The following is a 25,078-nucleotide window of genomic DNA, read 5'->3' on the forward strand; positions in this document are numbered from 1 at the left end:
TATATATCGCGAGTTAACCTGGGTGAACTCCACAAGTTTCACCGACCTGGGGCCCAGCGCCACTTGACCGGGCAAAGAAACGGTGGTTTTCACGAAGTCTTTAACCCATAGATCGGTTTCCCGTAGGGTATAAGCTGCTTCGTGCAAGCTGCCTTGCCTTTAGTCTAGCGCTAGAACTTAATAAGGCCGGCCGATCTCTCGGTTTTCCCTGCATCTAAGTACTTCTCCCTAGAGCAATATTGCACTGCTCACCCATTATGGCACCAGTGCGAGGTTCGCCTTCGAGTCTGCACCACCTCGTGCAATTAAGGCCGTGTTTAGGACAGTTTTATGCCGATTCGCGCGACTATATTTAGACGAAAAGCCGCGTCGCGCCAGTGCGACACATTTGCCCTGCCAAATTGCCCGTTAAAACTGCCTCTCGTGTCCTTTCGAGTTTCGCGCCGCTAGGCACTGCTCGCCCCCAAAAGTTGCACGTGTCCCCTAAATAGACGTCAAGTGAAAGGATATTGCGTGTGGCAGTGTGCGCGCGGTCGTTGTTATTAATGTCAACCCCGTTGCAGAGAGATACCCGACCGAAGCCATCCAGGCGAGCTCGCACGCACCAAAATTAAGCTGCGACAGATGCAGCGTCGATAGCGTTTCCAACGACCATCATTTTTAAATGGGAGGAACGTACCAGCCTACGGACACATTGTTCGTGCTCGTGCACTTTTAGGATTGCTAGTTTAGATTCCGAGCCATGCACCTCGTCGCTTCACTCTGTGACATCTGAGAGCATTCTCATTCTGGCGGTTGATTAAGGATGTTTTGCGCGGCAAGTCCCGAACACTGGGTGACACTGGAGAGCACTTAAGTGATAAAATTATAAAAGAGCGTACATTGATGATGATTATTATTATTATTATTATTATTATTATTATTATTATTATTATTATTATTATTATTATTATTATTATTATTATTATTATTATTATTATTATTATTATTATTATTATTATTATTAACAAGTTTTTACACTCTCATTTACTGTCTACAATTTCGGTTACCCAGCACCTATCACATCCTCCAAACCAACATCCACCAGGCATCATCATGAGTTTAACATGTCATTGATTGATTGATATGTGGGGTTTAATGTCCCAAAACCGCGATATGATTATGAGAGACGCCGTAGTGGAGGGCTCCGGAAATTTCAACCACCTGGGATTCTTTAACCTGCTCTCAAATCTGAGCACACGCGCCTACAACTTCTCCGCCTCCATCGGAAATGCAGCCGCCGCAGCTTGGATTCGGTCCCGCGACCTGCGGGTCAGCAGCCTATTACCTTAGCCACTCTTTAACTACAATGTCTCTCTTTAACTACAAAACACGTTCATATAAACAGATTTGCTTGTACGTGCTATGCAAATATGAAATGCTTTGCCCGGTCATTATAATTTTTTAACTCGTGATGAATTCATTTTGCACATAAATAACCATTGATCTTCATGACCTGTACATTTTGCGTAGTGTTGCCAATTTCGCATTCTGCCTATATACACTCCTGCGATCGCCCTTCAAGGCGGCAATATGTTGAAATAAATAAACGAATTTCTGGCTACAATCTGACGTCCATGTCATATCAGGCGCAATAAGAAAGCCTTCTTTTCAAGCTGGACGCTCATTGGGAAGCCTGCACAATTTTTGGCGATTATTATTATTCGAGACATACTGCAGGCCAAGGTAAGGGCCCACAGTATGTCTCAAAGAATAATAAACATTTTGTTGTAAGTGAGAGATGACACAGATCTCTCGCTTAGACTGAAAATCAAGTCGCAGATTCTCGCCCTGTTTTGTAGGGTCCCTGGGCCTAGTCAGGTCTCGCCATGTTCTCGGTTTTCTTTAAAATGGTCATGTAGATGTAATACACGAATCGGTATATAGGTAGGCATACCTGAAGTAATTCCACATGTGTGCTGGTTACTCACTCTAATTTTGGCACAACTTTGCAGCTAAACGACAAGGTTTGATATACTCAGTTTAACATGTGCACGTTTTAATGTCCATGATTCTTATAACCAAGTAAACCTCTCTATATAGGCTTCCTTCTTTGGTGTTCTGAACTGGCGCACTTGCACGGCTATTGTTACCGGTAATATGCAGCTTAATTTTTCACGGATTTCTAAACTGTACCGGTGACTTTAGCACAACAAAACGACCTTTTACACAATAAAATAAGGCAAGAAGCCAGACCACAGCGCTACTATCAGCTGTCCAGCGCTTACTTAAGCGCCTCTTTCAGGCGATACAGCACTGCTATCGCAAGTTCATTGATTGATACGTGGGGTTTAACGTCCCAAAACCACCATAAGATTATGAAAGACACCGTAGTGAAGGGCTCCGGAAATTTCGACCACCTGGAGTTCGTTAACGTGCACCGAAATCTGAGCACACGGGCCTACAACATTTCCACCTCCATCGGAAATGCAGCCGCCGCAGCCGGGATTCGATTCCGCGACCTGCGGGTCAGCAGCCGAGTACCTTAGCCACTACACCACCGCGGCGGGGCTGCTTTCGCACGTTTAAGGTGACGATGTGTCCAGTCGTCTTCATAGACCATTGTGTTATAGCGTGGGCCGCAAACATATATACAATAATCGGCAATCAGCTTTACAAAAATAAACCAAGTATGTATTTATAAATAGCGTGATCGTAAAAGGGGCAGTCAGGTATGTTGAATAGTTTAATTCCATTCAAGTCATTTATTTTTCATTCTTACAGTATTTTTGTGCGAGTTTCAGCTTTTGGGCAACTAGCCAAATGCTATAGCGTAGGCCCATAGTCAATATACGTGTACCAGCTACAACATCATGTGTTTATCGAAATCTCAGTAATAAATTCTTAATGGTCAGGTGATATGAATAAACTTGACTTCAAATAGAAGGGAGAGGTGTATTGTACAACAGCTCCGAAAAGAAATAATTGAGCACAGTGTGAAACACATGAAAAGTAAGTGGGGAAAAATCACGTTATTTTTAGCGGTACGGTATTTTAACATTCAGCTAAAACCACAATTGTGGATTTTATTTGAACGTGAACCGACTAGCCCAACAACGTGTATATTTCTAGTTTTTTTTCACAGAAGGCGTGAAATGATAACCGATTTTTACTTCAGGGGTACAGCGTTCCAAATTTTGGAACGCAGTACTTCCTGAAAATCCAAAAAAAGTTAACCAGTTCACTGTCTAAGAATATGCTTGCAGGTCCTATGGAGGTCCTCATTGCTTTCCTACTACATACTGAGCTTTGTGACATTCGGTTACGGGTTCCTGTGATTCAGGACATACTCAGGCGGAGCCATTCAGGACAGGCTGACCCCGCCTGTTGTAACACCACCATCGCCTTGATTGTTTGGTTGATATGCGTACGGCGATCGCAAAGGTCGCCATGACCAGCGCTACTAATCATTGTCGTTTGAATTTAACTAATTTTTGAACAGCGCAAACCCTCCCAATCGGATTATATACCTGTTTATAGTAAATATATGTCCGCGCTTTTTTTTTTTTTGTCCATGCAGGCTTGTAATTTAAGCATGAGCTCTAGAAAATCAGCCAGACCTCTTTAGCGAGTTGAGATTACGAGGCTAAATGAACCAACTTAACCGAGACAAAGGACGGCACCTCTTTTTTATTTATTTTTTTGTTTCTCGATCACGGTGTCTGAATTCCCAAGGGTCTCGTAAGGGAACTAATATAAATGTTAAAGAAAGAGGCAGAGAGAAAGAGAGATTAGCTGCAATACGACATTGGCTAGTATTTCTCACTTCCTGTCTTTTCTATGTATTGCTTAACTAGAATCTCGTTAAACACGGGAAACCTGCAAGACAGAGTGGAGATGTCGACGCTAAAAGAAATATGCAGAAACTAGCCCGGCACCTGACAATCATGCAAAACAAAGCGAAATTTCACTAATAGGGGCAGAGCCATGCCCATGCATCCTCTAGAATACAGATTATTTCTTCATTTTTTTAAGGGTGGAACATTGGGCAAGATAGAGAACTGTGAGGCAAGTATCTTGTTTAGGGATAGGAGCTAAGTTCGAATACAGAGGCTGACGTTGTATTGGGAGAAAAAAAAAGAAAGAGAAACATTGTGAGGTCTAGGTTTTCTTTATTATAGCATGGGAGAGCACTCCCTCCCACCCAGTTTTTTTTTTCTTTTTTTTTCTCTCGTTTCTTTCTCGTGCTACGTCTTAATTTGCATTAATTACACCTGAGGGAAATCCACACCTAGAGCAACCCACTGTGCCACGCCGCTGCCGTTGCCGATGGAGACGCCATGATAACACGCGATTCCACCGGCCACGAAATAACTGCAAGCCCGCTCCGCACACATGCAAGGATTCGCTTGTTTTCGCGCTCGCCTTAGCTCCCACTGAGAGCATTAACTGGGATGTGGTTGGTGGGGTTTCGCGGTACCCGGCAACGCTTTGTGGGTGGCCAATGCGGGAACGTGGGTGGTTTCGTATAATTGGTAATGGCTGTGTGTTCGGGCACGGTCTTCACGCTTTTACTTTTGTTAATTTTCCCATGTGTCAATAAACGGAAGATCTTCATCGCATTCTATACATCGATGTTTACATAGATAATGCTTTGGAGTTACTTACGAAGTAGCAAGCACGCGTATGATGTTTGTTGTTCGCGTGTTCGCTTTCGGCCATGGTGGTCTCATTTTGATAGAGCCGAAATGCCAGGGGCGCGTACGCTATATACACGATGTCAATGCACATTAAGTAACGCCACGCGTTTGAAAATTGGGGAGCCCTCCGCTACGGTGTTTGTCATAATCATATCGTAGTTTTCGAACGTAAAACCACACATATAACTACTAACGCTTGATTATGTATGTCTTTTCCATAAAGTGCATATATATATATATAGAGCTGTTGCAGATACGCAGCCATTAACGTCGTCGCTTCTCGCACACTCACAAAAACCGGGCCGAAGGCTCTTAAAAGTGAGAAAGAGTGAGAGAAATGAAAGCGATAATGTTACCCAAAAGCCTCAAGATGTGTAACTGTTCGCCTAGCACAAATCTTTGACACATGACAAGAGACTGAATGTAAATCAGCGCTACGCCAACATATATGCACCACCATTATAGCCAAATTCACACTCTCTTCAGGCTGTCTATACCATGTATTACACAGAAAACGAAATTGAGACAAAATATTAGAGAAACGAAATCGATGCGCACGTTTCCGATCGCAGTTAGCCTCAGACACTCCCGTATGACTGAATCAGCGTAGGGTTCCAAGAAAGCGCTTTCCCTTACTTCTAATAGAGCAAATTATTTGTACTCCCCAACTCTCGATAGTGGATGAAAGCCTGGTTACGTCATATGCGATGACTATAGCATTTACTGGCGTCCAGCATGTGGTAAGAAAAGGCCGCGCATTATCGTGGTCATCCGTTCCACCGTATTTGCAACGCCATTTCCTATATAAACATGGTTGACCCCTGAAAGTCATGGAAAATGTCGTCCACACGATGATCAGGGAAGAAAGCGTTCAATTATTGTCATTAAAGGGGGCTACATCCGGTTTGTTAGCAAAGTGTTCATGCAACTTTTCGTTCTAAGAACATTGCAACGACGTTGGCCGCAGATGACGCTCTATTGTTTCGCCGTTGTTGTACGGCACGAAACTAGTCAAGTGAACAAAGAGAATGATTCGTAACGTCCAAAAAAAATCTGAACGATGGAACGAAGCAATTGCATTTGCCTCGGCATTTCTTTCTTTCATTTAGTTTTCTCTTGCTGCGTGTTCAGGATTAGCGGGTTAATTACATCCCGTTTCATCTTCAGCGCAGAATGAATCGCAGTCCGTGGTTGCATTGGCATTCCGCATGCTGTTCCTGCGGCTTCACGGCACGTTTATCAGTCACGCTACTCCCCAGCGGCACACGCTCTCTGCGAAATGAAAGTTGAACACGCACGCTCTGTCGGCCCTTATGCGATTCGCTGCTGGACCCTCTCTAGGTTTCCGAAAGAATGAGAGAGAAGCAGTACAGAAGGTTTCCGAGTTATGGATATACCCCGCTGGTTGCTACGTTCTGCATTGCGCAATCATTGATATAACTTACTTTCATCTTATTACTGTTGTTATACAAATTTGCCACCGCTTCAGAAATTTTGTTTCGATGTTTCCAGTGTATTTGTTTTGTTTTTTTGTGCTTCATACAGAATCGTCAGTTTCAATGACAACAAGAGCTTCAGAAGTGAATTAGCCTTGTGTGTGGGCAGTACGGACCAATGGCAGTTTCTAGATGAACGCAAGTTAACTGGTATGTTGCCGCAATCGAAAAATTGCTTTGTGTCCATCCTCTAATATGAAGTGAAACGTTTACCTTATTGCCACGTAGAGTGCTTTGCTAGGAATGACATCTAGAGAGATAATTTATTTACAGAAAGGTGGAGAATTCGGCCTGAGCTGCAGTTTGCTCTGACCTGCTAATTACATCTAGGATCGATACGGTAACGATGACAATATAACCACACAAGCATAGGAGGACGAAGAACGATTAGACTGAACCTTTCGAAGTGATACGAGAGAACGGATGGGGTAAACTAAGCATACACAGGTAAAGTAAGAACAAGGAAAGCAGATTTGGGAAGGAATAGGGGATAACAGCATTTTGAACTTGTAGATGTTAAAATGTTGACATTGATGACGCTGGAAGTTGGCGGTTCGCTGATGGCGGTTCACGGCTACTTTCGCACTAGTACGGTGATGTCACGGTGCATGGCCACAAATGCTCTTGAGGTTACCATGGGTCTCCGCACCTTCGTTCTCTCACACGTAAGGGTTATTTCATTCCACGCCAGACAAATCGGCGAACGCTTTCTGGGTTGGAATCAGAAGAGAAAGGAAATGAAGAAGAGAATGAAGATGACGCGTTTTTGTTCGCGATGTTGATAATTTTCTATCTGCGACACACCGCGGACCTCGAGCAGAACAGCCCTGCTGGAAAAGAAACAATGCCTTAAGGCGCTCCTGAAATCGTAAAGTTATAGCGCAGCTCTATTTGAGCATGAAGAAAAAGAAGCCAGTGATGAAGAGAAATGCAGACGACGGCAGGAGCTTTGTATTTCCTTTCCTAACTGGCTTCTTTTTCTTCGAGCTCAAAGTGAGCTCTGCTATAACCTTACGATTTAATCATTAACAACTCGCCCAATCTGCAGTACTGGCCGCTTCTGTACACTCTGTATAGGTCTACAAAGTGCGGTAGTTTTACCCTGCCCCGTGCTTTGGTGGTATGACGAGACACGAGTCTGTAGAGAAAAACGAAAGGAGAGCCCCCCCCCCCCCTCCCCTCCTCGAACAGCTAACAGCCAACCCAGGCCGATCCAAGCCAAGGCCGGCCCAACCGGGACACGACTCTCGCCCACGGAGCGCTTCACAAGCACTCGCCTTCCCGGCGTTCATCACTGCGTGAAGCAGAACGTGTCCTCGCAGCGCGTTCTTCAACGACTGCAGACAGGATTAATTATAGGGAAGCGCGCGTCCTAAAGATGCAAATGAGGGATGCAGTCCGCGCGCGCGCACAAGGCCCGAAGTCCCCAAAGTCTCGCCGATGAGTGTGTGTAATACGCTCGGTTGTGTTCCGCCACCGCCCGAAGTGCAGGCAACACTAGTAAAGGCCCGCGGGTACGCATCGCCTACCATTCTTCCTATATTCCCTGCCGAGGGAATTAAGGTCTCACCAGCACCGCATCGCGCGCCTGATTCTATCTTGGAGCTCACGTCTGGAGCACTGACGCTGGCCTGACGAACAGTGCACACTCAATTGCCCTAGCCTTTTCCTTTTATTTTCTTTTTTTTTTCGCGCGTGGTTTACACGCGTAGGCCTCGGTAGACGCGCAGGCTGATGCGTACCCGCGGGCTAATGTTAAAACGAAACGGTTAAGCGAGTTGACCCCGCTCCAGGATGGTGCGAGAGAATAGTGGAGTGGAGGAAGGAGGTGGCAAGTGTCTCCTAAACTAGCTGGAAGACTTTACGCGTGCCCCTATCAACTGACGCTGGCTCGTCGCATGCGCCATCCGCCCGTCGGCTCCACTTCGTGACTTGACTTCTCCCGACAACGCCACCGTGTCAACTTGTTTTGTTAATTTTTTATGGGTCTGTGCGATGGTGTAAGGCAATTTTACTGGGTCATTGTTTGTGGCTGTTATATTCATTAATTATTTCAGCACCATCTCTTTTGTTTAAAGGGTCACTGAAGCCTCTTTCGTGTATATAGCTCGCAGTCGCAGCAGCGGAAGCATGTACTCTTGGGAGTCCCTCGGTCGAGGACACGCTAGTTAGCGGCTTAGACAAAGATCACGCCATATACCCAACACTGTAGCGAGTAAAGAAGAAGCAAACAAAGGCGTTGCAGAACAATAACGACGGTTGGGCGAAAACAATTAGCGAGAACGTAAAGAGAAGATAGAACAAAGAAAACGAGCATCCCTAACTGCTCCCCCGATTTGCATAGGAGCAATGATCGCAATGAATGGATCAGAACAGACTGGGATGATGTGTCTGTGAGAGAGAGAGAAAGTGCGTAAGTGAGGACGACGTGTAATGGCGACGGTGCGCGGCTGCCCTCGTGCACCGTGCATTCGGGGCCGGGGATAAGAATGAAAAATATAAGAGCGCAGCTGCGCCGCCCGCTCAGACATACGCCACACTCTCAAAGACAGAGGAATTCATTAGCACGATGGCCCGAATGAAAAACGCGGCAGAACAAAAAAAAAAGAACGATGCTATTCGGTGCCGCGCGCGTTCATGAGACCCTTGTTCCCGAGGTGATGGGGGCTGACGATGGCCTAGAGAACGCGTGCTTTGTACACACACGCATACTTGCCCCTCCCCCCAGCCCGCTTTGCCCCAGCCCATGAGCTCCGGTCCTAATTACAAGACGAAGGTATAAACTCGGTATAATCACTACTGCGCTGCCGGGAAATCATTAACGTAAGGACAGAATATGGTGCCGAGTTATATGATACAGATATGGTGTGCTACGGCTGTTTTTTTTTTTTTAGTTTTTTTACGTAAAAGTCACACGCGCGCATTGACGTAAAGACAAAAAGGGCGAGTTGAGAGGCTGGAGAGGCGATTAACTAAATGCGAAATGAGGCGATACTTGTATTTGCGCGAACGTGTGAGTGGGGCTGGAGGGGAGGGGGAAGAGATTTTGAACCAGACGCTCGCCGTTTTCGTGTGGCGAATCCGCCGCAACATCTAGTGGGGACGCGGTTGTGTACACAACATCGCAAAGGGTTCGGTATAAATGAATTCGTTGTTGAGAAACGATGCCGAGGTGATGAAAAATTACTCTCGTATGCAAAAGACAGCCGACCCTTTCAGAACAAAGCGCATTCATCCAGGGACTATAAGAACGGCAATACCACGCAGCGGCTTCTATAACGAGTGGCGGTAAATAATGCGTTCATTTGTTGTGTCTAATTGTAACGTTCACCTCGGTCCGTGTTTCATTTGCACTTGAACAGACACCGAAGATACCCCGTTGTTCCACAAAACTAAGGCGAAACAAAATTAGCCCCGATCAGTCATTGAGGTCCACAAGAATGAATTTCGACCCTCTGGTGTCTATAGACTTCACTGTTAAACAAGTTGTGACTCGCTTAACCGAGGTGTGCGACAACTTACGGCACTTCGTCTCGGCGCGGGGCAGACAACCATAACGCGCAGGAGGAAAAGGGGAGGGGGAGTGGCGAATGCGAATCCACGTCGTCTAACAGACGAAGGTACGAGGGAAGCAAAACATTACGGCGAAGCACGGAGGCAGTGCGGGCTAATTGGTTTACTCATGCGGCACGCCGTCACGTATGGGCGGCCCTCACTCCATTCCTCGGGCCGGGCACTCAGCAACACACCTACCATAGGGGCACGTAAACTTCTCTCCTCCTCTACGCCCGTGCAGCGCGCGATGCGCCTCGCGTGCTGCCTTCGCGCAACGCACTAAGCACCCGACGCGCGGCATTGCCGAAGGGAAAGCCCTCCCCGGCGCTCGTAGTTATCGTTGTTATTATTGTCATTACGGCCGCCGTTATTCATTAGCGGCACGCTCTTTGTGCGCCGTGGCATCGCCGATCAGCGCCAAGGCTATGTATGCTGCACGAATGCTAATTCGAAACTGCATCGACGTACGCTTGCGTTCGTTCGTTTTCTTTCTTTCTTTCTTTCTTCCTTTCTTTCTTTCTTCCTTTCTTTCTCTCTTTTCTTCTTTCTCTCTTTTTTCTTTCTTTCTCCCTTTCTTTCTCTCTTTCCTTCTTTCTCTCTTTCTTTCTTTTTTTCTTTCTTTCTTTTCTTTTCTTTCTTTTTTGTTCATGACATACTTGCCTCCGTTGCTCATGTACCTAAAACTACACCCAGACTTAACGGCCAAAGAACAAAGCACGACAGAGAACGAACGAAGAGAACGGAGAGAGAGGGAAAACAGAACATGGATTCTACTACTTTGCCTTTCTTTCTTCACTCATTCGTTGTTGCTTCTTGTAGCAGACTCTCCACCGAACGGTGTCCTACACGTGGGGGTCGTGGCGCCCACCGCTCCCTCCTCGTCGTTCTCGAGGCGCGATAATCACGAGGGTTAAGCCGATTTCCTCTCATTTTGCTAATTAGGGACGTCGTCGCCTTTCCTTTGCCCGGTCATTGTCGCCCCGTCCGTGCCCTCCCTGTCTCGGCAGCATGGCTTCTGAAAAAGTCTCTGACACCATCGCTGCTCTCAACAGCGGCTTTTCATATACGTCACCGTGTTGTCTCACCGTTAATGACGGACTTTGGTATTTCTCTTTAGCAAAACATTCCTTCGCCTCCCTCGGCGGGTGACAGTCTGCTATCGGGTGCGAGGAATACTTCTAATCAAACTCGACTGTCTTATTTATTCGCATACAAGCACTGGTAGCATATTACAACTGGTAGCACTGGCTAACATAGACAAGTACTGGCTATATTTGGGTGGACATGGTCATGCTTTTGTTTGGGAATGCCGATGTTTTGGCTGAACGATGGCTAACGTTCGTCAAGTCGTAGCCTTTCGAAGCACTTTATTCAAGTCCTTCTGGTCGTCAACTACAGCACGTAGTCCAATTCTGGCGGTTGTGAAAACTACCTCAGGTGCAGAAAGATTTCTGAGTTTGACGGGGCAGGAACAATACACCAACTGGTAAGACTATGAATACGATGGCTTTCGCTTTCGACGTCGCCTTCGACGTCGGCACCTCGTGAGTCTTTTTCGAGCAGTATTACAACTCGGTCTCTTGAACAGTGACCCATAACATTGCGCCTAATCCTTGACGACTGCCAAGTAATCGGTGAACAAGTTGTGCTGCTACAAACAAGGTGAAATGATGCGGTGTGAAGAGGTGACTGCACCAGGAATATTTGTTCCCGATACTATACTTTTTCATATCATTTCGCACTTTTAGCACTACGTGAAGTCGCATCCAACTACCCCAGCAAGTTGTGACACGTTGCCGTTCAACTATTGTTTATATACTGCCCGTGGAAACGGTACAAACATTTCAAGCGCATTAAGAAACTCTGCACGGTGCAGGCATGCCATGTAAACTAGTGACAGGTAGCCCATAGATAACGGTAACACCACGTTGGGTGAGGCGGGACGAAGGAACCTGTTCAAAGCGCAAAACAAGACTACAAGCGTTGGTTTTGAACGGGTTAATAGTGATGACATGAGATCACGCTTAAACATCCGCCAGAGTGTGTGCAGCCGAATGAATTTTTTTTAACTCGCCACATCGTAGACGCCCGACAAGCCGAACCCCGAGTAATGTCACGTCTGCCCACCAGCAGTTCCAGGTTTAAAAAAAATGCCCCGGGACATGTGAAACACTCGGAGGCATGTCACCCGTTTATACACGCCCCCTCGTGGAACTGCACACCTCGTGTCGCATTTCGCCGGCAAATTAGCTGCATACGTTGCTCGTGCCCCTTTTGCGTGAAACCAGCGTATCGGATGCACGAGGCAGCTACTTCGCAATGTCGTTTCCTTCCTGTTGGTCTCGCAGTGATTCGCAGAGGCGAGGAAAAAAAAAAGGTGGAAAGAAATAAGAGCAAGAACGGCATAGCGAGTTTCGTCGTCACAGGCGTCGTGCGTGGGGGACATTTATAAATCTCTATATAGAAGAAAACCAGGGGCCCCCGACGAGGTCTCATTCGTCTATTTTTTAAGCCGGTCATGCGATAAATCGCACTGGGCTGTCGATGGGTCGACATGAAAATGCTTTTACCACGCGAACTTCTCCTCCCTGCGTGTTGCGCTGTGCCTTCCCCAACTATTCTGTTTGCCGCCCTCCCTCACTTCCCACATGGTCCCTTACGCGCGCTTGTTCTTGGAAGAAGAAGAGGAAGGAGGAGGGGAGGTGAGCCGCCGCGATCGGAGGCCAAGGGTGGCGAACCTGGGTTCCTCCCTTGCTCCTGACGCTGTAAGGCGCTGTCTTGGCGCCCATTCACTCCCGGCTCTCTTGCAACCTTTTCTTTTTTTTCTTCAACCTGTTTTTTTTTTTTTGTCGTAGTGTGTTTCTCAGCTTCTCCATGTATGGGCACGCCGTATCCTATTTCTGGAGCTATCCTCTTCAGCTTTTCTTGCTTCTATTTGTTTCGAATTATTCCGAATGGCGATACGACGACTGTACGGATGTTTCAAAAAACAAAAAGAGACATCTCCTCTTGTGGAACACTCTTTCAACTAGAGGAACCAGCTGAAGATGTGTGAACTCCTCGGTGCAGCAGAGACAGAGCCAGGGTTGTTTTGACCGAGAAAGGGGAGTAGCTGCTTACACCGTGGAAGCTGCATTGTGTTTAAGTGAAATGCTTGCGTTGTATAACCATCAAAACGACGAGGCTGGAATAAAATTTAAAAAAAAAAGGTTACACTCGCACGAGTGGTGAAGTGCGGCATGAGTGGCAAGCCGCCTTGCGAGGAACTTCCGGCGCTGATCATGCGAGTGAGTGTGGTCAGATGGAGATTGATTTGAAGTAATCGAAAGGTCTTGTTTGCTTCGATTGCTCTACAAACCAACTATATTTGGGAGAATGCAGTGGAGAAACGATAAATACAAGAAGTCCAAGGAAATGTGTAAACCGGATCAGTATATGATGATAAAACAAGTGAAAACACAAACACAATTTTTTAAGTAGGCTTGACATTAGATGAGAATGCAAAGAGGTTTCGCAGGTCAGCATTTTCGCCGTAGGCTACCTAGAAGAAGATGTTCTGCTGTTTTCTTTCTTTCGACAGTTAGACGGATTGTGCAGTTATACCTTTCCTGGATTCATAATATGTTTGTTCGTACAAGCGCTTCAACTATGCAACTATTTTTCTCACGTCCTGCCTAACCTGTTCGGGTATTTCTGCTTGTGCATACTTGCGACTTATTTTTTTCTGTAGATTTAAAGTATGTGCTGGCAAAAAAACGTAACTCCATATCTTTCCGTTCTTGCAACAAGTCCCAAGTAATGGACGCTGAACTCTCCTCAATTACACATGTTAGAGCCATTACTTGGCTGCAATAATACCCTCTAATACTAAGAGAAATTGTTGTTGGGCTAGTTGGTAGAGCATTTCGAAAAGTTAATTCGAGCGCGAAAACTTGACACGATCACTCACACACGCACACACCCATGCAGAGCGCTGTGTGTTTCATGCATGGGCGTGTGCGTGTGTGAGTGATCGTGTCAAGTTTTCGCGCTCGAAATAACTTTTCGAGATACCCTCTAATAATTGATTTGCCATCGCTACATTTGTGTTTATTTTTTCAAGGAAAAAAGTCCGCTCATTACGTTTCCTCTCCATCCGTCACAAATAAAAACAATCTCGTTTCTGCGTTTTTTCTAAGAGCGGACATTTATTTCAAGTGTAGCGAAACTTATGAACTCGCACAATACTCCTGCCGCTCCTCGGTTCTTGTATCACACCTTCGAATGCACGCGACTCCAAAGACGATGCGCACTCTTCTCATTCACTCGCAATGCGTATTCAAAATGCCGTCTTTTATTTATCACCCACTAAACTGTCGTTTGGCTGGTTTAGAGAAAAAAAATGGTCTCCCCTCTCCACTCGAACCATGAAAATGGAGAAAATATCGCCATCCCATCGCACGACTTGACTAGAGCCATTTTTTTTTCTTTTTCTTTTAAATCTCGTAAAGCATGTACCACGGGGCTTCAGCAGCGCGAACGCCGACTCGAGTCGCGTCAGCATTTCACGCGAGTAAAACGCACGTTTCGCGCGTTCTCCTCTATAGGCTCATCGTGTGAATTTATTACAGACTCGAAGTGGGCGTCGCATCCCCGTAGGATGCTTATATGGATGAATAAACGTGCTTGCCTCAGAGGACAGCACGTAAATGTTGCCCTCCCCCTACCCCCATTACTCACACACACCCGTATACCATCGCCGTATTGTCTTTTTAAAACCAATAAAAGATAAAAAAGAAATGGGCGTGGAACTTGAGCTGTGAACACATAGTATAGCTAGAGATAAGACAGGGTAAGAGAGGTGTGGAGAGGCGTGTCGTTAAGGGTAAAAGGGGGCGGGGGGGGGGTTGGGGGGCAGGTTACAGGCTTGCGTCGTCAACGCGCTCCTTAAGTGAGATAAGTCGTCATACGTCGATGAAAATAGTGCTACCCTGCGCAGACTTACGGCTCCTATGAGGTAACACCTGCTTACGTCGCGACTCTGTACATCTTACTTTCATGGGGCGAAAAAGATCAGTTGTACTCCGGTGGGAGTAGAAAAAGAAAACAAAAAGATTGGAAGAAGATGGCGTGATAGTATCAAATGGAGGGAAGCAAAAGCGTGGAAGGGGTATGTCGCGAAAACAGAAATGATGGTTTAAAGGACCCGCCCAGTAACTCGGCGCACTCCTTGTTGAACGTGGGAGTTCGACGTCGGCAAGAGCGCGCCTGATACGTTTTACACGGCGAATCACTTATATTCATTTCAGACGTGCTGGGAGTGGCCCTGCCTTCTCAATTTGGTACTCTAATGAATGGAACTTACCCCGTGCTTTCCTCTGAAAGCTTTCTTTTTATACTTATTGAGCTGGAGCTAAGAAGTTGAAAAAGAGAAGCACCTAGTTCTAGTAAAAAGAATGACACTGTATATGCTTTCGTGTTACAGGAGCCACCTTTTAAAACAGTTGCATGGTGGGAGAGCTTAGCGTTAGTAAAGCAACGATGCTATTGTATATTGCGCGGGTCTGGCATGACTGGCTACCAGCGGATGAAATAAACGAGGTTGGTACATAAGCCGTAAAAATTTCTTCACTTCACACAGATCTCTATGTTTGTAAACCAATGATGCGAGTGTTCAATATGTGTGGCAGACTAATAAACAGCATGTGTGAATTAACCATAAAAACCATATTTATACAATCTAAGCAAGGACGGAAGATGTAAAAGCAGTCATTGTAAATTTATTCTTTACGGAAACAGGTGCTCGTTCTGACAGTGTCGAGTTCTATCATTTTTTTCCAACCGCTTTAAAATACTGATACGTCAGTGCCTTCGACAGGCTTTAGAAACTAAGCCTTAGAAATCTAAACACACGGGAGTTATTACACTTTGCCTCCGAGAGAGAGAAAAAGAGAGAAACAGCCTTATTTATCCTACCTTAAAGAAAAAGGGCGGCGAGAAGGCGAAGGATCCTACTCGCTGTAGGCTTCCTCTATCCCCTCAAGCCATCTCAGGATAGCCTCCTGAGTTGTGGGCTAGTACCTGCGCATGTCACCCTCTCACAGCTCCCAACTACTTCATCGTCACTGCTTTACATTTACTCGGTGTAAAGAAGTGATTTTGACACTGCCAAATGATGTGGTTAAGACCCGCTTTTTTGAAGAGAGAAAGAGAGAGAAATAGGTAATAATAAAATGAAAATACTGGGAGGTTATCAAGCAGAACCTGAAATTCGGCCACTGTTAACAGGTGTAGAACCAAGGTGTTCATCAGCCAAAGAGAGAGAGAGGGGGGAATCAATGGGAAAGGCCGGAAGATAGAGCAAGCTTTGGCTCGGTTAGTTAACCCTCATGGTGGCTGGAGGAAAGAAAGAATAATAAGTAAAATCAAGAAAAAGAACAGTAACACGAAGAATAATTTACCTCTTAGTGCGAACACATACAACTCGAACTCGCGCTTATTGTTCACTGACATTCGTGTAGTCATGCATCTCGCCTTCATGCACCTCAGTAGGACTTACGTGGCATTGGGTGAGCATGACACTTTTTTTGCGCATGCTCGGCCAACAAAAGTTTTTCGTTCACGCAGTGTGTTTTCTATATCAAGTACTATGACCTCACATAAAACGATGTATTCTTATAAAGCTTATGCTGTGAGTGTGACCCTCTTTTTCTTTCTGTCTCACTATGGCAGAAACATTGTTTGTCCCAGTGCAAACGAGAACATAAATCTAATTAAACTTTAACAATTACTGCCTCAACTGCACTCGTGCAAGGTTCAACGACATCGGCATCTTTTCTCTCGGCATTTAATTGCCGGAACGAAAGTGCGCGGGACGACAACGTCCATTTCTGCGTTGCGTGCAGCGTCAACACGGAGGCGTACTCTGCGTCAAAGAGGCGGCACGCGCGTCACACTCGGAGAAAAACGACAAGCTGACTCAACTCGGACGGGTCGATGCCCGGCGCTCTTTCTCGGAAAAGACGACGACGAAGCAACAAAAGCGCTTGCGCGATGCGATATATAGAACAAGAAAAATCAGTGCGATGTTGGCTATGGGACTCCCACAATACTTCATCTTTGAACATCCTGCAAAGGCATTATTCAAATACTGCCATTCTCACTTGAACACATACACTCTTCGTTCATTTTCCAAACGTCGGTAAGTGCCCAAGCTCGAATCTACAAGTATGAGTGCTTACCATCTCGATCATGCTTCGTTTTACCACCATTATATGTACATGGCATGGTGCGAAGTGAGAAGGTTTTCATCCACTCAAACGAAGCACGGAGCTACAAAGGAAGCCCATCGCGCAGATCTCAATGCGTATACGAGAAGCAGGAAAAGCAAACATCTGTATCAAAGCCGTGCCGTAACTAGGTCGTGAGCTCTTCTAGTCAGGAGGGTTGCGGTGAATGGCTGGCCAGGGCCACAACATTGCTATTGGGTAAACGTTTGAGTGGGAAGACTGAAGTGGCCTTATATAACGAAAGCCCGAAAGGCACCTCCCGTATGCCTTTGAGTCATGCAGTGAAATGTACGTTTGTATGTACAATATACTTGTTCTACATGGTCTATCAATCTACGGGCTTGTGCGTTTAATGAGCTTCTCTCTTTAGCAGTGATTGCATGTGTGAAGTGTCGCTCACGGCTTCCCTCTCTCTCTCTTCCTTTCTCTCTACTTTCGTCTTTAATATTTTGTGTCCCTCCCTTTATCCCCGACGTCTGTTAGTAAACTAGTTTCTTTGTTGTAGTGGTTAAACTCCCTCTCCTTGTATATCTAGGAACTTGAGACGCTTGCGCGGTGAGCATCAACCAAAATAAACATCTACAAAAAGGTAGAATATTTTTTAAATGCTGTCCACTGATAATCAGCGCACTTTGTCAGCCGATTGATATGGGCCCCTAAAGTGAACTTTGATATATTAACGCAAACACATTTACAAGAGAAAATAAATGAAAAATGGTGACATGTCCCGGGTGAGTATATATCCAGCTGGGATAAATACTCAAGAAGTTACTATCCAGCTTGCTACTAAATCACGAAATTGCTGTTAAACGAACATCGACAACCTTCAGTTCAATGCGGTGTCTCTAAAGACATAGCAACGTTTTTATAAAAACCCGCTTTAATGCCCAGTAAGCCACTGCACCAGAATCCGACTTTCTGTGAGTGGGCTGTTCTCCAACTTGCCTAACACGCGTGACAGATATCCAACACTGCATCCATCACCATGCACGTTCACTTTCTTTGCTTTCATTTATGTCATCGCATGAAATGAATTTCTCTTCAACCGTTTAATCTGTGTTTTTGTAACATTGTATTCACTACGCCTAGAGACATCCAGGCTTCAAAGCAAATAAAAGGACGCGTTTGAAGCTGCCACAAAGGGTCTGATTTACAGAATAATATGCACCAAAAACTCACATGATCCCGCATTCATCGGTATACGACTGCCCGAAAACGAAGGCGTGGCTTTCCTCATTTTCGTCTTCTTTTTCTACTTCTCATTTGATTTATTTGTCTTCTGCCGCTTACTTCCCTAGAACTTCCTGCCCCGGAAGTTTTGCATTACATGCATTTGTTTTGCATTACATGCAGGATCGGGGACGCCGCAAGCCTTCCGCGCCTCCCCTAGTTTTTCAATGGCCTCCAGGATCGGCCCCCCTTTGTCCAGGCAATGGTGGAATGTGACGACGTCATCGTGTGACTGAGGTCACGTGATGATGACGTCATATCACGCTGAATTCTTGCGTTCGATGAGGCATCTAAGGATTTCGCCTAAATACTGCCGGCAACGCGGCCGCGAACAACGAAAAGCGGCATGAGCCTTTTGAACCACCAGCTTATTGACAAACAATGAAGCTCTACGGTACTGCACGCGTGAAAAGCATCCCGTGCTCCTTCTGCTTCAGCCCCATCCTGCCACTGCTCCCGCGGTATACGAGAGAGTTCTGTGTGCCCCGGGTAGAGTGGCACCCCCATAAATCCTCGTTTTGCACGCCGGCCACTTTGTATAATTGATTTTATGGTTATTTCCTCGGTAGAAAGCTCTGTTAGTAACGGATGAGTCTTAGAGACCTGCTGGTTCTTGTGCTCTAGGAAACTTTCTCAAACTGTCCCCCACGAGTCACCTTCTGTAATAAGAATTTCGCGGTTTGTATTTTTTCAGAGAAGCCCTGAAATTGTTTATTTTGGGCGGCCCACTCATATTAGAGAGGAAAGAATGAGACTAATCAAATTCATAAGTTGTTTGCACTTTGTGAGTATTACAATCTTTCTGGGCTTAATATATGCATAACTAAAAAATATTGCACATATTTTTCTACCACTGACATGGCATAATGTGTAGCTGAAACTAAACGCTTTAGAGACTGTTGAGAAGATGACATGCCAATTCGAAAACCAAGTTCGTATTGCCATTGTAGTTGCAGCGAAAACAGCATATGTATTTCGCATAATTCTTGCCTGCTTCTACGATATGAGAAAGCGTTACCGAACTCTCTTCGCAGAGTTCCTTTCCTTCTCTAAGAAATTATAAGACATTGGTCAGTTCTATAAAAGAGAGTACAAAACCGGAGACGAAAAAAAAAAGGCAGGGGTGCTAACAAATCTAGAAGGATGGGTATGCTACCCTACGCTGCGAAAAGGAATGGAGGAGCTTTAAAGATAGACATAAAGAGAGTGGGATGGCGCGCAGGCAAAAACGCAGGCACCACACATTTGTGTGCCCGGAACAGCTTATGGCTCTGCCATAATAGAATTAGGCGTTCTTAAGCATTCACAGTTTATTCTGTACACATTAGTCTAGAACCACCGGTGAGAGTCTGATATAATCAAGAATCTTAGTACTTCCCTCGTCACCTTCAACGTTGCTCACCTCTCGGTATGACGTTCCAAAATGGTTTCTGCCGTCAACGGTCTGTGGTCCACGCGAGCTAGAGCAATCACGAGGGACCTTCTCTGCGCGTTGTAGCGAGGACAGTCACACAACGCGTGCTGACATATCTCCTCGCTACCACAGTTGTCACAGAAAGGGTTGTCAGCCACTCCAATTTGAAAAGAGAATGACATCGTGGAAGCCGCTCTCAGCTATGAACGATAAGGCTGAGTAGGCCAGTAGAGCAGCAGGTTTCCTGTAGACCAGCAGGTGCTTGAAGACGCAACGTGTTCGATGAATGGCGGTGCTAGTTGTGGAGTCCACTTGCTGTATTCCAAGGAGGGAATATCTTGTGCGCCCACTCGAAGTTAGATAGCAGCGTCAGCAAGGGTTAAGGCGGAACAATCCCTTGGCTACGCTACTAAGCGCCAGTCCTTGGTTGGTTTATTGCCTTGAGCCGGTCTCCTTGAGGAGCTGATCGAGCAGCGCTGTCGGCATGGACATCACCTATCCCACCGCAGTGATTCGGCAGGAGTTTTCAAAATCTATTGGCCTGCCTTCGATACAAGAGGATGATTTTCTCGGAATTTTGCTGCATAAATCTCTTAGGTATATATAATAGGGCAGGGTAGCCAGCTGGTCTGAGTACTGGCTAGCTTCTCTCTCCTGTTTTTTTCTCCTGTTTCTACTTTAATTTTTTTCGCGAATATTCTCACAGGACTCAGCACTGAAAAGTGCTCCTGATGGTGCGCATAAGCTGAAACAATTTTACACGAGCCCAAGTTTAAAAGCTGTTCCCTTCCTCGTGGTTCCTGAGCCATTCGATAGTCTAAAGCAAACGATTGGTCCTCCTTACTAGCACATCAAAATTATGTGCATAAGGAATTGAGAGCGGGATCAGTGAAGTCTCATCTCTTTGCTGCGCATGCATGGTCTCACAGCCATCCCCGACAACGTCTGGCCTTGCCTAGGCACTGCACCTATCGCTCAACGTCACCATTTGCAGGTTCCAAACCTTGCCTATGAACTATGCAGTTCGAGTGCCCTCTCGACACACATTCGCTACACTTATGCGAGGCTTTAACCCCACGCTGTCGAAGCGTACGCATTTGGGCTGGTTGGTTTCCCTTCCCTTCCTTTCCCTTCCCTTTCTTTTCTTGTCCCGTCTTTTTAAGCGCTGTTTTTTAACTTCTGTGCCCACGCTGTCCTTTCCCGGGTGTCCGTCGCGTTACGTTGATGGGGTCGGAAACCTCGCTCCAGGCTGGCGTAAGCGGGATTCCAGTAAGGCACTCCTTTTCATTGATGGATTGTTCCGGGCCCGAAACTAGCACTAGCGAGTACAAGAGCCACTGCGGTTCCAGCTGGGGTTCGCCCCGCGTTGTCTCCGCGGCTTCGCCGGACCAGCCGGCATTTGCATGTTAAGTGCTATTTTAGATTCAGATCCGAGCTCTCTTTGTTTTCGCGTCTCTCTTTCACTTGCTTCTATAACGCCATCGGAACGCTGCTGGACACGCATGCCTCTGACCCTGTGCGCCAAACTGCGTTGTACTGCCGCTGCGGTATAATTCTCAGCTTCTTGCATGTATTTATCCTAATCTCATGGCTCAGTCTATGGGTTTGAAATGAAGTGCGATTCCTTTAAAATTTCGCAACACTTCGTGAGCTTTGAATAAATATTTGCGTGGTACAGAATAAAAAAGTGACTGCAAATTGTTTTTGGATAACCAAGGTTTCGTTTCATCATCATCAAACCTTCTCTCTCCTCACTTTTCCACCCCTTCTCCCCTTTCTAACGCTGAGTAACACGCCTTAAAATTCATTCAGTCTGACCTCTAAGCTTTTAGGTATTTCATTATGAGTATAACTTTTTTTTCCTCTATTTCTGTTTTTTTCACTCTCTCTCTCTTTCTCTCTCCAAACGTTACTCTGATGTTACACTGTTTTGCTGTTCTGCAGCTTAGTTTTTTTTTTTTTGATCAGTCGAAGTGAATTGAAGCTGCACCAATCAAGACAGTGAAACTACTGAGCGAATTTGCAAAAGATGCGCGAAGAAAAGCGGGAAACGAGACATAATTTTTATTTTAACTGCTAAATGGCATGCACATACCACGAACTTCTTATATCAGCTTCCAGGTATGCATTTTTACCATGGTCTGCTCTGCCTCTTCTTGAATTTCGTTTAACCACCTTCTTCGTCCCTTCGTGCCCTTCCTTTCTAAACTGTCTGTCTTCATTGGTGAACATTCTCAGCTTGGAATGGCCTACAAGCTGATGTCTGGGTGCTGTTTCCGCTCCTGTTTCATCGTTGTTGCTATTCTCGACTTCGCGAACGTTCGTGATGCAGCCCTGAATATTCGACATTGTCGGTAATCTGTTACTTCTAGTTATTGACATTCGTGGCGTCACGTGTTCTATTTAAACAGAAAGACTATTTGTGGAAAGGTAATTAAAGACTATGTACTTTCAAAGTTTCTTTTTTTTTTTGCTAGAGAGATCGAAAATCAGTGGTCTCGAAAAGACACCAGCATTATATTTAAAAAAAAACACTTATTCTTTTTTTCTCTTTCTATTCCTCTTTCCATTTTGCCAGAGTAGGGTAGCCAACCGGGCATGTTTAACGTTCACCTCTCTGCCCTCTCCTTTTCGTTTCCCTCCTTTCTTCCCTCTTTCCTTTATCAACAGCGCAGAGGAACAGGCGCGTCCTACTCGAGCCCCTCGAAATCTTCAACTCTCACAATTTCTCGGAAGAAATGTTCGGACGCAAGAACGTGCAGACGCGTTTGTCATTTCCGTTTCGGACGCTGATTTTGTTGGCCACTAGAGTCGCGTGATGCGGCGCATAGTCGCAGCGCCCGCCAGAAAGGGAGTCCGCATCTTACGACGCCGTTGATTTATTGTTACTGCCAACGATTGCGCCGCCAGCTACGTTACACTTAAAGCTTCATGAGAAACCGAAGAGGAAACAAAAGGCGTCGGGGAGATTCCAGACGTACCGGGCTCCGTCTCCGGGGGAGCGTTCAGACGCACGCTCGTCCATGGACGACGCCCACACCTAAGGCGACCGGCGTGCTCGTAAATCAACGTGCTCCTCGCATTTTCGGCCCGTGCGTGACAAAAAAAAAAACTGCTCGCATTTCTGCTCTGCGAAGGTGCGATTTCCGATGCTACGTTTGCGCTCGCGTTTTCGTGCCTAATATTTATCACGACTGCGCGTCAGTTTTCTCTTCTTTCAGCTCACTCTCCCGTTCACCCTGCGGACACAAGACGTGCACCCACCGTTTCAAAATGGCGCAGCCTACCTTTCTGTGTAGCTCGAGTATGCCTTGCGAGCGATTGTGGGGGCTTTGTGCTTAGCTCTCAGTTTGGCATTCGCCTTCCTGCGTTCTAGACAGAGACGACCCAGATTCGCGCTTCAAAGGCACTCGAGAAATAAAGTTTAGATCTTGGCGTGCGAAATTTGGTATTTTGACGTAGAGCTTTTTTTGTACACTTTGAGGTTATTGTTCGCCACGACAAGCCTTAAAGTTCGGAAGGAAGAGCTCGAGCACCCCATTCTCGCGAATACGCCGGCTTCGCAACTGCTGTGCAGTTTTGTCTGCATGTTTTCATTACTGGTTTTACAATCGTCACATGATTTGACTGCGCTTTCTTACATACGTGTCATTTCATGCATCGTCATTGTCGTGTGAAGTATTGTGCTACGCATATCACTAGGCAAACATATTCTGGGTATTTCAAATGGTGATGCAAATATTTAAGTAGAATTGTAAATGTATGTGCCAATTCTAAATGTCGCAAATAGCCTCGAATATATGTAACACAAAGAAAATTCCAATATGAAACACGATACAAACTCTTTAGGAGTAAGTACAACGTGATTTGTTTAACGAAAATGAAATATCTCAGAAAGAAGTCTGGTCACAAGAGTTAAACAGAATTATTTAGTCAGTCAACCAACCAATCCATCAACTAATCAGTTAATCGGTCGGTCGATCGGTCGGTCGGTCGGTCGGTCGGTCGGTCGGTTGGTCGATCGGTCGGTCGGTTGGTCGGTTGGTCGGTCGGTCGGTCGGTTTAGGCGTAATCGATGCACCCCTTTCAGCTACATAAAAACTCAATTCGTGTTACTTTTGCAGGTGCTCTCAGCATACGGTTTGAGCGTGTGGACGTCCCCGGAGCGGTCATCAGCGGTGAACCTGTCCTGCTGCTGTGCGAGTACAATCTGGAAGGCGCCGAACTGTACTCAGTCAAGTGGTACAAGAACAACGTCGAGTTCTACAGGTACTTGCCTAGCGACGCACCACCAGGCCAGAAGTACGACCTCGTTGGGCTCTACGTAAACGTGAGTACATGCCAAATGTCGGCGGCATATGCTTTTTGTCACCCCGAAGCCGATGATATGTTAGAACATGAGCTCCCTGGCTGCAAAAAAAAATGAAAGGGTTTTTGATGCACTGATCAAAGACGCCAATGTCTCACCGTCGATGTCCAGCGCCAACGTCTTACCGTAGTTTCCCTCTCACTCTCACTCGATATATTGTGCATTGTTGCTGCCCCGGCACCTATCGAAGCCTTTACACACCTAAGGTAGATTTGCACTGCGTGTAAGATCGGAGGCATTGTAAGCGTTCTGCACCTACCTTGTTTTGCATGGACTCCATGCAAAACAAGGTAGGTCTGCCTTTGACCAACCGAAGATGTCACATGTCGATGTAATCATGTGATGTTACGTCATAGTACCTCACAGGGACGCCATGTGGACGTCATATTGACAACTAAAATTTCAGTCGTTCCCGCCACCGAGCACAGCAGACGCTGTCCCTACCCGCTCACCACCCTACCTCCTTCTTCAGCACGAATGGACGGATAGACGAACGCACGAATGCGTGGACGGATCGACGTACGCACAGACGAACGCAGGTACGGACGCACGGACGGACGGATGAATGGACGGATGCATGGACGGACGCATGGACGGGCAGATGCATGGACGGTCGGTCGCATGGACGGACGCACGAACAGATGGACGCAAGAACGAACAGATGGACGGAAGCGCAGACTGACTGATGGACTCTTCGCCCCACTCATCATCATTCAGTCCGAGGATATGCTGTGATTTTTCTAAGGAGCTTCGCTCAACGGTTGTATTCGTAAGTAAAAAAACTGCTAGTTTTTGTTTTAGCTGTATCTCTTTGCTTAAACTGCGATCTGTTGAACATACGCGCAATCGCCGAAATCATGTAGCGTTATTGTGATGTTGTGATGTGCTGTTTCTGGAAATTATGTCCTGCTGACACTCAGTTGGAAGTTAGCGGCAGTTTGGTGTTCCATGTATGTGATTGTTTTGCTTTAGGCTGCATTTTTTTTCTTCAGAAGTCATGAACCAACTAGCCCAAGAAGACGTTTTGTCATGGCATTTGTACATGTGCTGTACACCGACTTGGACCA

At 46.1% G+C, this 25,078-nt stretch overlaps 1 protein-coding gene across 1 annotated transcript in view; it reads left to right on the forward strand.

Moving 5' to 3' along the window:
- Positions 1 to 25,078, forward strand: part of LOC119188185 (uncharacterized) — a 195,993-nt gene that overhangs the window by 141,972 nt on the left and 28,943 nt on the right. The window contains exon 2 of the mRNA XM_037436108.2: positions 23,767 to 23,972. Within this exon, the coding sequence (XP_037292005.1) occupies positions 23,767 to 23,972 (206 nt within the window). The remainder of the gene's footprint in view (positions 1 to 23,766; positions 23,973 to 25,078) is intronic.

This window comes from Rhipicephalus microplus, chromosome 1 (assembly GCF_043290135.1).
Source record: "Rhipicephalus microplus isolate Deutch F79 chromosome 1, USDA_Rmic, whole genome shotgun sequence".
Classification (NCBI taxonomy): domain Eukaryota; kingdom Metazoa; phylum Arthropoda; class Arachnida; order Ixodida; family Ixodidae; genus Rhipicephalus; species Rhipicephalus microplus.